Source organism: Erithacus rubecula (genome assembly GCF_903797595.1).
Source record: "Erithacus rubecula genome assembly, chromosome: 16".
Lineage (NCBI taxonomy): Eukaryota > Metazoa > Chordata > Aves > Passeriformes > Muscicapidae > Erithacus > Erithacus rubecula.
This window is the reverse complement of record NC_136668.1, coordinates 5,847,811-5,866,097: the sequence shown is the minus strand read 5'-3', so window position 1 is coordinate 5,866,097 and position 18,287 is coordinate 5,847,811. Positions and strand designations below refer to the sequence as shown.

General features: G+C 41.3%; 1 protein-coding gene across 5 annotated transcripts in view; it reads left to right on the top strand.

The window, feature by feature from the left end:
- The window catches only part of SLIT3 (slit guidance ligand 3), a 463,958-nt gene that overhangs the window by 273,523 nt on the left and 172,148 nt on the right, over positions 1-18,287 (top strand). For all 5 annotated transcript variants that reach the window (XM_079319922.1, XM_079319923.1, XM_079319921.1 and 2 more), the window contains 2 exons: positions 6,261-6,332; positions 10,688-10,851. In XM_079319922.1, the coding sequence (XP_079176048.1) occupies positions 6,261-6,332; positions 10,688-10,851 (236 nt within the window). The remainder of the gene's footprint in view (positions 1-6,260; positions 6,333-10,687; positions 10,852-18,287) is intronic.

Here is an 18,287-nt window from a genome sequence, read left to right as displayed (position 1 = left end):
CAGAGCTGTTCAGCTTTTTATTCTTCTTTTTTTTTGCCTCACTTCATCCACTTCTGAGTAGAAGTAACATTATCAAAAAACTGTTAGCACAAGAGGCTTAATTATGCTTGGAGATGGCTTGGTTAAGTCTGAATGAATTCCCTGGTCTCATTTAGTGGATATATAGTTGCACTGAGGATAGGAGCTGGGAGCCTGGCAGCAGTGGGAGAAGCAGGAATCAGGGAGTATGACAGTAATTCACTCCTGGGAACGTTCCCAGCCTGCAGACACACCATTTGTAGCTATCCATTGCATGCACATGGATAATAATCTTGCATTAGGCCCAATTACATGGTGTTATGGACACACAACACAGGGATTACACACCCAGCCAGGAGCACCCCATGACAGAGCAGTGGGGTAATTGGAGGAGACAGAAGGAAATGTTAGTTGTTAGTGCTCCCAGTGCTGCAGGGCATGGCACAGCTCAGCCCCACCAGCCTGGTCCCCTTTGCTTTGCTGCTCTGTTTCAGTGTCTCACTTTGAAAACCCAGATTTATCACACAGGGAGGTAACCCAGCACCACCTTCTCACAACATGTTGAGAGAGTTTTGAGTGGGAAAAGGAGCTGAACATTGTTGCTTAACTTAGAGTGAAGCCCACAGATACATGGAAGCCTGTACTGCCAAAGAAAGGCTGGAGTTTGTAGGATTCCTGATATCAAATCCTAAACCTGCAAAAAATCTACACTGCCCAAACATAAAATGCATTCAAACCCAGCAATAATCTACTACATGAGCTGGTGCCTTTGCAGATCTCTTTCTCCATTTTCCAATCAGTGAAAGGGTCTGAATTTTTCTTTCTTACTGAGAATTTTGCCAATTCTGTGGTGTCCCGTGGTCAGCCAAATGTAACCCAAAAGCAGCCTGGTGTGGATCAAGTACCTGAATAGCCAGCACAGCAGGCCCCTAGTAACTATGGGAGATGCTTACTAAGCCTTAGGGAAATGTTTTCCCAATTTGAATTAAGTTTGAATTAAAATGTCTCAGTTTGATTAGCTGTTTTGCTAATCAGCTGCAGATTTGGACTGGCAAGGAACCCAGTCCCCATTACTGAGAAGGAGCAAAGGGCATCTCCAGCATCCAAGAGGTTCCCCCCTGCCCCTTTCACTTGAATCTGTCCAGGTTGAAACAAGAAGCATCACAGTGGCTATTGCACTGTACTGCTACACATTGTGAAAATGCCTTATACTTAGAAAAATTGACATCTGAATATGTTTCTTTTTCCTTTTGCCAATGATCAGCTAGGATACCAGATTTTTTTTTTAAGCTGGGATGTGGCAGGTGGTATTGTTATCAGTGTTGTGTGTAAAGCAAAAAATCCAACGCTCCTATATATTTTCCCACTTGAAGTGTGACTGGGAGACTTTAGGACAGTCATTTTTTACTAAATAGTTAAAGTTGCAGATATTGCTATTGTGTTGTGTAACATTTTGTCAGAGGAGATCCTTTTGGCACTAAACCAGATCAGAGCACATGGATACATTGCCATGAAAGTATGGTTTCAGGTTAAAAAGTAGACAGGCATTCTGATGTTTTTTATGTACTCTTAATTGTATTAATTGAATTTTAAGTAAGGGAAGCAAAATCTCTGTGTAGTCTGTGATTTACAGAACTGAGATTGCATATTGACCTGATAACCTGGGATTTCTGCTCTCTAAATTAGACCAAAAGACCTGAAAGGGTACTTAGAGTTTCTGAGTTTTTAAAGTAAAATATTTGTACTATAAGTAGGGTTCAAAATTTGAGTAATTTCCTTTTTTTCTCAAGGCTTCTGCCATAAAACTTGTGTGATTTCCTCTAGCATTAGAAGTTTGTGGGTTTTTTTCTGACTCTCATCAGTCCTGTGCAGGAAAAATAAAGAATAATGCATGAATATTACAGAAAAAAACACAGACATGGTATTAGTTTCTGCAGGTTAGTGATTTTAATGTATTTATGTTGAGTCTGGAACTACCAGCTCCGTGTCAGGGAACTGCAATGGTGTTCATGAATTTGGAGCAAGTCAGAAGAGATCAAAAATGCAACTGCATGAGATTAAATTTGCACCAAAGTTTGAGGAAGGAGATAAGTAATTGCTTTCAAATCATGACAGGGTTGCAGACTGAGCACTCTTTCCTCTAGGAAAATTCTGATGAGTAGGGGCTATAAATCTCTTTATCTTTCAGAAGGAGGAAGGCAGCTCCACATTTGCCTGTAGCCAGTTTGGGCGAGTGGCAGAGCAGTGAGTTAGGAGAGCAGCTCCTCTGGGGCTGTAAATTGGAGTCAGTGGGACTGTGACAGTTCCCAGTGCTGGAGGATGTGCCACCTCTGAGACTGCTGATCCCACATTATGCATCTTCCAAGCAGTCCTTGGAGGATCCTTAGGGCTGCTGCAGTCTGCTTCTGCTTACCCTGCAAGATCTGACAAGGATCACAGCCCAAGGTGGGAAGTTGGCTGGCATAAATAATATTGTCTATAGCCCCAGCCTCCTGAGTCAGCATTTTGGTGTGATTAGTTTACAGGAGAGGGCTTCTAAATGAGAGGACAGTGCTTTTTACAAGGGATGTGTTGGGTTCTGGAAGAGGTGAGATGTTTAAGGCTGAGGACCACTCAGCAGAATATGTGTCCCCATATGATGTTGGAGGAGTCAGAAGATTCTGGAATTCCTGTTTCTTCTGATATTTATGAATCTCTTTCTATAAATACAAACTTTGGATGGATCAGTCTGAGGCTAGGACCTTGGAGCAACCAGCAGACTATAGGAGTGTAATTTATTTTTTCCCCTCATGTACTAAAAATGCTGCTGTATTGTGTGTTCACCCCTGTCAGGACACATCTCTTAAAAAATCATTTCTGGGAAGGAATCATGTGCATGATGGAAAGCTTTGCAGGATGTCTCTAGAGCACATCTCTACCTGAACATGTTCCCATTTCAGAGTTCCCACTGCCTGGGAGCTGAGTGATGTGCAGCCAGAGCAGCAGGGTTAAATTCCTGCAGCTCCAGCTGGGCTGTAGTGCAGACAGTTCACTGGCAATTAGTGCCTTTTGCAGTGTTTGGCCTCCTCTGTTCTGAAATAATTGCTGTTATCATAGATGTTTTATTGCCTTCATTATGGTTAACATTTAAATATCAATGAAATAGTATTCTACTAAGTCATCTATGCAGTAGCTGTCTGCTAGAGTTATCCCTGAAATTTGTGTTTAAGGAGAATATTAATTCAGCACTGATTTAGGATTCTTAGAAGGAGGATTATATATTTGTCAATGAACTGTGGGAAACCTCTGCTTACTTGAAAATAAGAAAGTATTTGAAACCTTTGCAAAACCTGAGCCATTCTCATTTGAAATCTTGCAATTAGAAATGGTGTGTGGTTGGAATAATGCTTAATCTGTTAAACAGAAATATTTTAAGAACTCTTAAAGTATATTTCAATCATCAAGTCAGACAGTTACGGGTGACCTTTCTGCATGCAGATGAATTGCATTGGGAGACAGGGATGTGTTCTCTGCCCTCAGTGCAGAAGGAAGATCACTGTCACAGCCTGTTCTGCCTGAATCCAATCCACATCCTTTAGAAATCAATAGAAAAAATCTCTCTTGAATTCCTATGGCCCCTATTGACTCCTGTAGTGCCATATGTGACTGATTCAGACATCAGCTATGTCTGTGATTTAATGTTTGTGAGCTGACTTTACATGTGTCTTTTATTTATCACTACATACCTAAAATCTTCCATCTGAGTGCATAACTCATTTTAAAGTAACAGGCAACTAAGGCAGAGGGTTGCCTCAGAATTATATTTTTGTATTTACAGGGAAGAAAATGGTGCAATTATAAATTCCATTTCTGAGCCCTGCTTGAACTTCCCAACATGTAAAGAGCAAACACATACAGATACTGAAGGGTGTGTGTGTTGATGGTATTTATTCATGCACTCTCAGTGAGTTTGTTCACTTTCTGAAATTGTTGTTCAGGCTTGTTTTTAGCTCAATGACCACAAAAGACTTTGGTTACATCACTGGGTAAATAAGGGAATGGAGCACAAGCAATTGTATGACAGAGAGGTTCATTTTGCACCCTATAATGTGCCCCAGTGGATGTGAGTTGTCACTGTGACCTCAGCAGGGAGTGAGAGCAGAGCCTCCAGCCCTGCAGATGCACTCTGGTGCTCGGGGTGCTGGCTGCCAGCTCTGCAGCCACAGCACAGCCCTGCAGGCTGGCAGCCACAGCTGGCAGAGGGCTGCCAGCTCCAAGAGCTGACTTCCAGCTCTCCTGCTGAAGTTGACAGTGTTTCCACTTCATCTTGCCCTTCACATTTTTAGTAGGCTGCCGTGGAGTTCTTGCATATTGAGAACCTGATTCCACAAACCCAGCGGTTTGTACACCCATCCATTGGGACCATCCCAATAGTTGGCTGCTTGCTTCTGATCCAGTTTTTTAATACTTTAAGTTTTCCAGAGGATCTGGAATAAATACTACATGTTATACTATAAGTTATCATGTTCTAAGACTGACAGCTCTTATCAGCTTGGTGTATGAACATGTGTGACTTGACTGATACAGATCTCTGGCAGCAGATCTCACATGCAGAGTCCAGATTTTCAAAACTCTCCTTTTACTGGCATAACTCTCTGCTCACAGATTTGGAGAGGAAGGGTAATTTTGCTCTGTTGGTGCAGTTTGCTGTCATGGGTATGTCAGCCCCCAGGCTGGCTCCAGATTGCCAGTGCATCCATCTGGTGCAGCACTGTGCTGGAATACCAGCTCTCATCCTGCTGGGAGTGCTTGGGTGCTGTCCTGCCAGGATGCAGCACAGCAGCAGCAGCAGCAAAGCAAGCTGCCAGTGTCAAAGCTGCTCCCACCCTGCTCCTGTGTGCTTGTGCAGAGCCAGGGTGCCCTGCAACCTCCTGGCTTTGCCAGCATGTGTGTGTGTATGTGTGTGTCTTCCTGTGTGCCCAAAACCCAGTCTTAATAGGGTAAAATCTAATAAGCTGTAATCTGCTGATGTTTTTGATGATAGCTCTGCCAAGGGATTTCTAGGCAGAATTGTAAAAATGGTTTTTGAATTGGCAGATGACCAAGAAAGGGAGTAAACTCCTATAAGACTTTTCTAGAGCTTTTGATTAAATGTTCTGTATAAATATATGACATTGGAATTGCTAAGTAGTTCAGGGAAGGAGGACATGCTGTTAGGTTGCTTCAGCAGGTATGTATTTATGCATTCTTCAGCACATACATAAACACACAAAAGCACTGTCTTCTGCCAGAGTTAGCTCGTGGAATTCTGTGCCCCTTGTGGAAAGTAAAGCTTGTTTCCTGCCCTGGTGCTGTGGGCAGCATGTTTCAAACAGGCAGTGGCAGGATTGGCCATGCTGGGACACTGAGTGTTCACCAGCCCTGTCCATTCTCATGACAAACTGGGATACTGTATTTGCAGATTTGGTGCACTTGCAGCATGGCAATTATGCCCTGTTGAAGTGCTTTCCATTTCCTGTGCTATCTTGATAAACTTTATAGTTTCTAATTTGCTGGAGAGTCATTGATATAATTAGGAGCTACACAAATGGGAGCAGCACACTGAGCTGATGGTAATCTCAGCTCATTCTTCCTGAGATGCTCTAAAGGGGTCCCTCCAGCAGCTGAGATTTTCTCTTTAGGCTCTGCTTTGACAGAGCAGCAGCAATCCTTCTATGCCTGGATCAGGACATGCTTTATTACAGGCTGCTCCAATCCCCATATATTTTTTGCTGAGAATAGGGAGGAGAGTGAGCCCATCCATCCATGTGTTTCTGAGGAGCAATGGGAGCTGTCTGTCCATGTCAGGGGACTGTGCTAACAAGCCTGTGAGAGCCAACAGCTCTCTTTTGGTCACACTACTTCAAAATCCTTCCAATTGCCTTTAAATGCTGTGCCCAAGTCTGATGTCCCCCTGCTCAGGCTGCACCAGGTTATCAAAGATACAGACAGCAGCATCTGTTCCAGTAGTTGGTAAAAACTCATCTTCTGTTTACTCCAGATGTGGCAAACAGTGACCCCAAGCCATCCTGAGGTTGCTGTTGGTTGCTTTCACTGAGCAGCATCTTTCGTGGTATGTTACAAATTGAGACAGCTATCAGGGACTCTGTCTTGCTGCTTGCCAAAAATTTTAACTGGTTGTTTCTGTAAATTGTGTGCTGGTGAAGAAATAGAAATAATTGATCAATCTGTTATTCTCTCTTTTTTTTTCTCTCTCCTAACAGTACCCTCAATAACAACAACATCACCCGCATTCCTGTTACCAGCTTCAATCACATGCCAAAGATCAGGACTCTGTGAGTAGCATCTTGTGTTATTATGATACAATCCTGATGCTGTAAGCCAACTTTTTGGCTATTTGTCATCTGTGATAATGTTATTTCAGTCCCTCAGGGGCCTGGGTGGCTGCAGGGCTGGGGAATCCCTGGGGAGCCCAGGTAGGCTTGTGAAGGGGGCTGGTACAGAACACTGAGAGCCACTGTTCTGGATCTGCATTAAATAAGAGTCAGTTTTATCAAGATTTTGAAATTACCCAGAAAATAAAGTGGCACTTTTTTTCCCCAAAAAAATCCATAATGTGAAATGTGTTCCAAGTTGGAACATCAGCAACGTCATAAAAAATGCTCAGATGGATCAAATTATTGAATTTTGTTAATATCCTGTGTTTAAATCCCATTTATTCTTTTCAAATTCAAAATAGTAATTTCTGAAACAAGGCATTTTTAAAGAACAGGAAAAAAACATCTTTACAGATACTTTCTGAAACAAAATGTCACTTATTTGGATGGATTTTTTTTTTTTTTTATGAAAGCTTCTCTTATATCAAATCCATTTGTTTTTAAGCTGCATGCCATTGCACTGGAAAAGCTCTGTTCTTTAGTAGATCAAAAAACAAAGACTGTGAAATTAGACTAAGCATTTGTACAATTTAGCCATAGCCTACCAAAACCATTTCCTTAAGTAAATTATTTCTTTAAATTCCTTTAGGGAATACAAAGCTTCAGGAAAAGTCACGTCTAAACAAAGCACCCCTGTTTTTCCTCCAGCTTCTCAAACTCATCCAAGATGTGTTTAATTCTAAAGGCAAAGAAAGGGAAATAGTAGCTAGCCTGAAGATTTTCTATGCCACTGAAAAAATACAATACTTCAAGGATGCTATGCATGCATGTGTAAAATCATATTAAATAAATTAACAGAACTGAAGAAAAATGGCTCTTGCTTATGTCAATCTCTCTAAGATAACCTCTGACTTAAATTTGCATTCTTCATCAAATGATGACATTATTAAATCTTAATGTCAGTAATTAAACGGAAATGAGATATTTGTCTTTTAGAAGAGAATGGCTGAAGAAGATAAAGGTGTAGAGTTAAGGTTCCTGGAGTTTTGCCTTTTCTTATTCAGTCACAGTGGTCCAGCAAATTTGCCTGGCTTTTCCAGATTAGCCAGTCTTGTCTGTTAGCAGAGCTCAGTGCCTTCAGTGCCTTCTGCCATTTTCCTTTCAGTTTAATTTCAGAGATGGCTTTGTATATAGCTCCCTGGAGACTTACACTGACTAATCCCCCTCTGCTGTAATTAAGGGGAAAAAAAAAGAAAAGAAAAAAAAGGGAAGGAAGTCATAAATAGGATTTATAAAGGGAAGCTTTTCTATTGAATTCTGAGAGACACGTTTTATAGAACATGAATGCTGCTCCGCTCTAAAAGGATTTGCTGGAAATTTAATTTAGGGTCTATGGATAAAAGGGCAACTTTAGCAAACTTGCATTTGTATTCATTCACCTGATGTTCTGTGAAGTCAGTTTCATATCAAATGACAGGTTTCAGTCTCCAAAGACTGCCAAATAATACACAGCACCTCTAGCAGGTAAATGAAGGAATTTGTATAAAGATACTGTTTGGGGGAAGATGTTAATACTCTCTAGACTTTCTTGTTGGAAATGGATCATGAATGATGTTCCTCACAGTTTGGTGAGTCTACTGTTTTCTTAAAAAATGGTCATCAGTGTGTCCACCTTCTCAAACAGCCTCACACTCAGATGTGCTTTTTTTTTTTTAGAAGTCTTTTGTAGGAAATCCCTGGTCTGAATGTTCCTTAAGTAGGGATGAGCCCTTTTTCCAATCAGCTGAGGCCCAGTGCAGTGTGGACAGTATTTTCCTTGGTGTCCCTTTTGCACTCTGGTGAGATCCATTACAGGATATTTGGGGATGCTCCTGCTGCTGCTACCTGTGCTCTGATGATTCTGTGAATAAACAGCTTGTCTTCATGCTCTCAAAACAATCTGCCTATTGTGGAAGAAAATATAAAAAGTGTATTAACCTTCAACATGAGCATTCAGGGGAAAAAAGAAAAAGGGAAAAAAGCCAGTAAGCCTTGAAGTATTTGAAGCGTTGAAGAATTCTTTACTAAAATCAGCTCTTCTGTACTAAGATTTTTTAGCTAACTGTCTTTTCTGTTCTTAAGTTTCATCGATTTTTAGCTGTGATTAGAAGTGACAGAAATTAGTTTTTATTGATCTACTTTCCTTTGCTTGAAACAGCTTTATTTATGATAAAGCATGTTCCCTCTACCTGTTTGCTTAATGGTAAGTGTCCTGTTGTCTCTGCATCTGTGAATTACTGCTGAGACAGGTAATTACATTTTTTCTATTATTTTTTTTATTTTGAGAGTAAACTGAAAATGTGCCAAAGCACTTCAGCATTTTTTGTGTTCCTAGGGAATTGGTTTATAATGCTTTTGAAATATTGTGAAAAGTCTTCTTCATGCTGTATTTATTAATATAATTATAAAAAATATATTCTGGTAGGCTGCTTTGTTAAGATAGGGTCTCTAAATGATCTCCTCTCCAAAGCAAACCACGGAGTAGCTGTGCCAAAAGGCTTGAGGTGATGATGAGGGCTCTGCTGAGGCAGAGAGCTGGTGGGTTGCACTACTGAAATAAGAACCCCAAAACCCAGATAAGTCAATTTAGTGAGAGGAAAGAAGCCAGCTCACAGAACTGGAAATCTGCCTAACCCCGATCCTTTTAGTGATATTGTGTTTTTCTCACTCATGCTTGCATGCAGGGGTGCAGGGAATGGCATGGGATGAGCTCAGTTCCAGGAGGAAGGTGATCCTGAGTGTCACTGTTCACTGCTGTGATGGGAGGGGTGAGACACTGAGGGCTTAAATGAAGCACTGACTCTCTTAGGTTACAAATTCTTAATTAGAATGATTTCTGGCTGGATGATATTTATGTTTTTATTTGTTCTTCCACAAAAAGGCAGATTAATGGTTCATAACAGCCAAATATTTTACTGGAAATCTAACTTATTGCAGCTTCAGTTAAAGAGCTTCACGATCCCTAAACTCAAGGTCTTCTAGCCATCTTTGTAAAACAATTACATTTTACAGTACTCCCAGGAGATTAGTGCTTTCCATCTCTACAGGATAAACTCTCAGTTCCAGATTTGTGGATTTTTTTTCTTTCTTTATTGTGGCTGTCCACCCCAGACATACAAATCTGGGGACTGTCAGCCCGGGCGCCACTGCTGAGCTGAGCTGCTGCTGTGCTGTAAGGACAGCTCACAGAAAGACATTTCATTTCTTTGGGGGATGGACAAGGCTAAATCTGGTGCACACCAATTGTGTGCCTGTAATACTAGTGAATAATGCTTTGTCTAACCATTTCTGACAGGATTTTTAATCTGGTTCATCATTTCATTTGGTGCAACACTGCAAGTGAATGAGTCATTACAGGAATGAAAGAATTAATGTCCTGGACTTTTGTTTTGACCTAAAGTTTGGAAGCTATTTAAATGACCAAATTTGTTCCCTGAACCCTTCATCATTTAAGATATGATAATGGCTGTGCAAGTCCCTGGTGCCAGGCGTGGAGCAGGCTGGACAGGGAGCTGCCCATGAGTGGATACTTCATGAGCTGAAAATTCCTCTCTGGATCCTTTATACTGGTGTTAAATTACTACAGGAAAAAGAGCACTGATTAATTTGTACAGGCAGCACAGGAACAAAAATTATATCAATAGCCTCCAAAGTTTTCTTTTGCCTGTCTTTTCCCAGAATATTCTGAGTTGGAAGGGGTCCATAAGAGTCATAAGTCCAAGTATTCAGTGAATGGCCCATACAGGGATCAGACCCACAACCTTGGTGTTATTACAACCATGCTCCAAACAACTGAGCTAATGAGGAGGGCTTCTCTCTCTCCACCTCTGCCCAAAGGATGAAAAGGGAAGAATCACTCAAGACCTGTTCTTTAGCTGGTCCTCATGTTTAACAAGCCATTCACTCAAAATATCACATTCATGCATTTCTTTCTGACATGAAACCACAGACAAAATGTGATGCAGTCTTAAATTCTGCGTATTTTTGTGTTTAGAATGACCAGCTGTAAGTGGATCATTATTGAACTTATTTTTTTTTTTAATGTTACAAATAATAGCACAAATTCACATCTGACCTATGTACAATATCCCATGGCAATGAGGGGAATTGAGCCCTGACTCATCTGTAAGCAAGACCCTGCAGTGATCCCACTGAAATGGCGCAGAGAGCGGGGCAGGCTCGCGGTTGATCGCTCTCTTTGTGGGTTTTGTTTAACAAACCCCATAACCCATAACCCATAACCCATAACCATGGGTTTGCTGTGTGTTTTGCAGGCGGCTGCACTCCAATTTCCTGCACTGTGACTGCCACCTGGCCTGGCTGTCGGACTGGCTGCGCCAGCGCCGCACCATCGGCCAGTTCACCTTCTGCCTGGCGCCCGTCGGCCTGCGCGGCTTCCTCGTGGCTGAGGTGCAGAAGAAGGACTTTGTCTGCTCTGGTAATGCTGCCAGTTCCTCCTTTATCTGTCTCATGTTGCTGTTCCCATTAAAAAACCAGCGTGGAAAATGGCTGTGTCGGGTTTGGATGCAAACAACAGCAATCCTGTTTGTTTTCGTCGTCGCTAAACTGTATGGGAGGAGATCAAATTGTTGGTTTTTTCAGCTTTTTGAGAATTATTGGATTCCAGTTAACATTTTGGTTCTCAAATTACTTCTTCTGCTTTAACATTGCCAATGATATCAACATAAGAAATCAATTAAGTGTGGATAATTTGGTATTTCTCAAGGGAAGAGCTCTATAGCTGACTGGAATACAAAAGAAAGGAAATAGAAAATGCAAATTTGAGTCTGTTGACAAATGATTGGACTTTAGAACGTGAGGAGCAGATTTTATCCCAGAGACTGGAGCAGGGATTCTCAGGGAGCCAATGCACTTTGCTGTTGCACGCGTTTCCACACTGACAAATGGGGCTGATGATATCACAAATCATGTGTCTATACATTGGGCCTATTCATCAAGTCTCTGGAACTGCACTGGGCTCTTGTAGGATAGAAATACATTTTCCTAAAAGGAGAAGAAAAAGAACAAAAGAAAAAAATGACAAAAAGTGGAAAAAGAAATCCCTGAGTTAGGTTGAAAGGAAGGATGTGGTGGAGGAGCAGCATGGCAGTGTGTATGCTGTGGAAAAAAAGATACCAGACATAAGTTTGGAGGTAGTTTGCAGCCCCAGTGATACTGAGGGCATGTTATGGAGATGATGTGAGTCTGAACCTTGATAGACTGTGAGTCTTGAGCTGTTTTGTTCCTTATCTCTCACAGTCTGTGAGCTCTAAAGTTTTATCTTATGGGTACATGGATTGTTTGATGGAAATACAGTTCAACTGCTCATGCCAGAAATGTTTTAGGAATGCCTCTTTTTGTCATTCTGTTTACATGTGACAAAGTAAGAGAAATGGTTGGATTTAGAGAAAGAAGAAAGGTTTGACTCCACTCAAGTGTGGTTAATTAATGCCCAGCCCAAAGGTGTGCAGAAATGTTATGGGCACATGGAAAATAAAGTTGTGCATAGTGCTCATTGAGACATGACATTTCAGAGTGCTGAGCAGCTTCTACACAGTAGTGGAGATGATAGGCAGTATATCTGAGAAGTTACATCAAAAGTTTAACTAAAGAAAAAGTTTAGAAATTAAACAGTCTTGGGAGAGGAAGGATAAAACAAATGGATAAATGAATGAAGCTATTAGCAGGAGCTAATTTTACCAAAGAGGCAACCACAGCTTTTTTTTTTTTTTTTCCTTTCATGAAATGAAGTTTCAGATGGAGCTTGAGTTCAGCTATTTGGATTTATGATACAGTGAAGTGGAGGAAAATGAGTTGTTTAAGTCAGGAGAAGAGATAATAATTGCTGAATGAGAAATGTAATGTGAACAGAACTCATTTAAATGGAGTTGTCTGTGCAGACTATGACTTGCAGAAGTGACAAGGTTTTTAACAGTTCCCTGTTGGACCAAGAGGATATAGACATTCTCTCAAGATTTGCCTGCTTTTGCAAAAAATATAAAATCATGAAAATTCAAGGAAAGAAATTTTCGGTGAGGCAGTCCATCAAGTGTATCCCTGTAACTCTCATTTGGGAAATGAAATTAAATGTACTGAAAAAGAAATTCATTTGGAGAGCTCATTTTAGTGGTGGATTTAGCTGAGAACTCAGCATAGTACATGCTAGTTCAATAAAAACCTACATGGACAGCTAGTTTAAAGAGGATATAAATCTTCCCTTCTCCCCATTACAGTTCTTATACCTGATTTTACAGCATAATTTGTTAATGTGTGACTATGAAGTCAAACTAGGACAGGCGGTGAAGAGTGAACTGAACTTGTCCCTCTACAAAGGAATTTTATAGAAGTTAAGGTTATGTGAATTACTGTAACCAGCCTTGAGCTGGCAGGGAGAGCCACCTTTGTATCCCAGTTAGGAAGAGCTAAAAAATAAAGTGGTGAACTGCTGTGTTGAAGTATAGGTTCAGAATCATAAACCCTTGTGTTTTTATGGAAAGGGGAATATCACAGGAGCAAAAGAACCCTCATCTTTTCCTTCACTCCAAAATGAGCTTCATCAGAGCATTCCAGTGCAAAACTGGTGCTGCTGGATGCTTCAGAGGAGATAGAGTAGAATCATAATTTGGAGAAAGAAGAAACACATTGAAAAACTGGCTCCTCTTTATTCTTTAAACCCTATGCAAAATATAAAATAGTGATGTTTTATAATTTTACGAGAAATGTGTCTTTGGAAACAGATTTTGAATGCTGCATGCCATGAGGGAAAAGAAAAACTGAAACAATGATAGAGAAGTGCCTTAAATAGAAGCCAAATTGCTGGATTCCCTGTGGACGTGCACTACACTTTGCATTAGGTGCAAAGTCTCTCGAGATAATGCTGCTGAAGTCAGAGTTATGTGCAGGTGTATTGAGGTAAACTGAGTCATACCTGTGTAGCCTGGATGTCAGTCTTCCAAAAATGTTGTTCAGCTTATTCTTACGAATCATAAAAAAGCTGATTCAAGTGGTACTTGTAGGTCACCTGTGAGCAGTGGAGAAGCTGTTCCAGGTTTCTCTTGTTGGCTCAGAGTTGCAGGTGAAGGTGCAGCATTCAACAGTGCACAGATGCCTGGAGATAGGTCTGGAAATATGCCTGGTTGGATTTGTGTTACTGTGGAAAAGGGGAAGGGTCAGGGACAAAGTGGGGCTGGTGCTCACCATCAGAGGAGAGTGCCAAGTGCTGCTGGCACTCCTGTCACCCCCCAGGGCCTTCTGGCTGAGTCCTTCAGCAAGCTGTCCCCTCCTTGCAGGAGAATCTCTCCTCCAGAGCACCTCTGACAGAGCAGCCTTCCTGGGCCTTTGCCTTCAAGGCCATCTGTTCCTGAGGAATCTCCAAACAGCCTCTTCCTCCTGCACAGTTGGTTATGGAGCTCTGGGATGCCTTTGGTGAAAGAGTCTCCTGCAAGGTGGGATGTGTAGAAGAGGAAATTCTGTGGCACCAGAGGATGAGCCCCTTGTTGATGTGCTGCACAAAGATAGCAGGGTGTATTTCACATGGATAGGGGCTGTATTTCACGGGGGAGCAGGGTGTATTTCACATGGATGGCAGGGTGTATTTCACATGGATGGCAGGGTGTATTTCACATGGATGGCAGGGTGTATTTCACATGGATGGCAGGGTGTATTTCACATGGATAGGGGTGTATTTCACATGGATAAGGGATGTATTTCACATGGATAGCAGGGTGTATTTCACATGGATAAGGGATGTATTTCACATGGATAGCAGGGTGTATTTCACATGGATAGCAGGGTGTATTTCACAGGGGAGCAGGGTGCATTTCACATGGATCATGAGGTGTATTTCACAGGGGAGCAGGGTGCATTTCACATGGATCATGAGGTGTATTTCACATGGATAGCAGGGTGTATTTCACATGGATAGCGAGGTGTATTTCACATGGATAAGGGATGTATGTCACATGGATAAGGGATGTATGTCACATGGATAGCAGGGTGTATTTCACATGGATAGCAGGGTGTATTTCACATGGATAGGGGTGTATTTCACATGGATAAGGGATGTATGTCACATGGATAGCAGGGTGTCTTTCACATGATAAGGGGTGTATTTCACATGGATAGGGGTATATTTCACATGGATAGGGGTATATTTCACATGGATAGCAGGGTGTATGTCACATGGATAGCAGGGTGTATTTTACATAGGTAGCATGATGCATTTCTCCTCTCTCCACCATAGCTTTGCCATTCACTGTCACACTGCTGTGATTAAAAAGCAGTGTACTAAACAAAGACAGTGTCAGTTGAAATACTACCTGTATTCTGGTTTTTGGGAGATGCTTATTTTTATATTCCCTTAGGTAGCAGAAAAGCATCTGGGGGTACTGGCTTATGCTCAGTACCTCTTAGAGCTTTCCAGTCTTTGCCTGGATCAGACCCAGCTTCCTTCCTGTGCTCAGATGCTTCACTGTTGGACTGGCTTCTCCTCCTGTGTCTGTGTCTCTCAAACATGTTTTCTCTTTCTCTCTGCCTATTTATCTGTGTTTTGTCCTCCTCTGACCTCCTTATGATAGCAATTTTATTTAATTTTCCTCTCATGTAAGTTTTATTATGGCTCTTTCATTTTTCTTCTACCTGGTCCTTACTTATTGAAGCTGAAATTAGTTTACATATTGATCAGTTATGTCAAGTTATAATGTATTTTCTCACCTGCAACAGCTGTAAAGCTTTGCAAACAAAGCAGTGAGTTCATGAAGCTATGCCATCTGCAGCACCTTGGTTTTTCAGGGCTCTTTGTGCAGAAGCCACTGACACCATTTGGATTTTTTTTTTTTTTTTTTTTTTCAGTGATGAATTGCTCTGGTTTTCCTAAATATATATGTAAGAATATTTGTGCATCTAAACTGGAGCATTATGTTTTGTAGTGTGATCTGTACATACTTCAGCTGCTGGCCAGATTTGTTCTACTTTTGGCCTGTATCTTGACAGTGGACAGTGTTTAAATTGGAGTGTGAAGATTGGCTAAGATTTCCTAGGCTGGACCAGACATTGATATTTTGAAGAGTTGGTGAATTTTTTAAGTCTAAAATATGTGATTTTTAGTACTTTTCTAAGATATTTTTCTTTAATAATGAAACATGCATTGTAGTCGAAGGAAGGTAGATCCATACGATGTTGTCTTTTTATGTTAGAAACCATTTTCTTTGACTCTTTATCTTTAGTTCCCATTCTGAGAGTCTCAAAGAATGTAAAGAAAATCAAAATGAATAATTTGGACTAAATAACTTATAATTCAGTCTGAAATTTACTCAAGAGATAAATTATTACCATAGCCATGTGTTTTCTGGCTAAGTAAACTGATACTGGTTTTGAGAAGACATTGGGTTGACCCAAATCTCTGTTAAAGATCTAGGTTTGCTGATCCATGTGGTGAGACTGCAGCTGAGGTATAATAAAGAGGGAAATGTGTCAGCTTCCTGCTGCTTCATGCAGACTGGAAACTCTAATAAGGAAACAAATTTACTTGTTTGGGTGAGGTCAAACAGTCTTCAAACATAGCTGTTATTCTGGCCAGACCACAGAACTCAGGAGATTGTCTTGCTCCATTTCCTGATCACTTCATAGCATGTTGCTGAGGAGACAAGTAACAACGAGTAGCTAATAAAATAGCCCTCTTCAGGCTTAGCATCTTAATGAGAGCACTCAGGAGATGCCAAAGGAAAAGTGCTCCTGGTTAAGAACCCTGCAGTCCTGGTGTGCACAGCAGCAGGACAGGAGGCACTGCCAGCACAGGGGATGGGTGCTCCTGGAAGCTGAACAGGGCCAGGGACTGTTTGCTGGAGATGAAGGTTTTACCAGGGATGGGATGCAGGCTTTGCCAGGGATGCCGGTTTTACTGGGGATGCAGGCTTTGCTGGAGATGCAGGTTTTGCTGGAGATGCAGATTTTGCCAGGGATGCAGGTTTTGCTGGGGATGCAGGTTTTGCTGGAGATGCAGGTTTTGCCAGGGTTGCAGGTTTTGCCAGGGTTGCAGGTTTTGCTGGGGATGCAGGTTTTTCCAGGGTTGCAGATTTTTCCAGGGTTGCAGATTTTGCCAGGGTTGCAGGTTTTGCTGGGGATGCAGGTTTTGCTGGGGATGCAGGTTTTGCTGGAGATGCAGGTTTTTCCAGGGTTGCAGGTTTTGCTGGGGATGCAGGTTTTGCTGGGGATGTTTTCCAGGGTTGCAGGTTTTGCCAGGGTTGCAGGTTTTGCTGGGGATGCAGGTTTTGCTGGGGATGCAGGTTTTTCCAGGGATGCAGGTTTTGCTGGGGATGCAGGCTTTGCTGGTGCAGGGCAGTGGTTCCTGAGGAGGGTTCCTCTCTGTGCAGTCCATCCCTGTTCATGCAGATGAGTTGCCCTTGTTTTTAAAGAGCTGGATAAGCAGTCTGGGAGGAGGAGGAGATCTTTGTGTGTGTGTTTGAATGGTCACTTTCTGCCTTGTGGGACACTCTCATTGTTCAGCTGTTTTACTGCTTTTAGAAGGGACCTTAACCACTTCATCTAACTGGGACCCCTTTCCAAAAGAGTGACCTTAAGTCACCTTAGATGGTGGCAGCTCTTTTCTCACTGTTCTTGCTTTTTGTGACCATCCACAGATCCAATAAGTGTTCTTACAATGAAGTCTAGGCAGGATTTAAAGTTTGTATCACTTTTAAAGCTTTTTGGTAAAAATTGTGGTTTAAATTTGATCTTGGGAAATTTTTGTGGAATGCTGATGAATTTTTACCTCCTGTTACAATTTGCTACCACAAACTTACATTAACATTTATTCTGAAGAAACATTTCAGTACTGTGCATTTGTTAGTTGTTTCTCAAATGAAATTGTATAGGAAATTTGGAGGGATACTATTCAGTATTTATCAGTTTGTTTGTTTTCAGTTTCCATTAAGTTTCCTATTACAAATCTAAATTTACTCTTGCACTAGCAGTGATGGTGTTTCATACTATAGGAATTTACTTCTTGATTTGCTTAGTATATAAAATGCCACATATGGTGTTTTTCATTTGGGGGACCATCTTGTGAATCTGAAGGATAAATATGTATTTATTACAGCACTTAATATTTCTTTAAAGACCAAAGCTGAAAATTGGCTTTTAATTACAGTAAATTTAGTTTTATTACCGAAAATGATGTCTTACCTTTCAGTATAATTAGCCTTTTTTTCTGGAACTGTCTTTTCCCCAGAGCAGTATGTATAGCCCTTTAATGCTTATTTAATGATGGCAGGTTGGGGTATAATTATTCAGCCACTGAGCTTTTGAACTGTTGCTGTAAAAATAATAACATGATTAGCTTTTATGTTAATGTCCAAAGCTGGTGGTTTCTTTTATGACTAGTTATGTTGGTAGTATTTTGGTACAGAAAAAAAAATGCTTCATGGCAATACCACAGCTGTACTTGGAGCTGTTTCACAGAGAGCAGTTGTGGTAAATACAGAGGAACAGGGCTGACTTTGAGTAAGTGGAGAAGACTTTGCATGAAATCTGTAGAGTTTTTATGTTTAATACTTGTAGGTGATTGGCATCTTATTTATTGATTCACAATTAATAAGACTAATGAAAGCAAGCACAAAGCTGCTTATAAAATAATTCCAGAAGTTAATAATGGGTAAATGCAAAGTTGCATGCAGTGAACACCAGGTTTGTGTGAGTTTCTGCTCTATTGACAGGGAAATTGGTGATGTTATGTAGTGGCATTACACCTGAGGTGGGCTGGCTGCTCACACTCCCCCTCCTCACAGCACTGAGGTGAACCAGGATCTGCTCTAGCACCTCCTTGCCTGTCTCATTCTCTGCCTTGGCTGCTCCCAGGGCTGTTTCTCACAGCTTTTC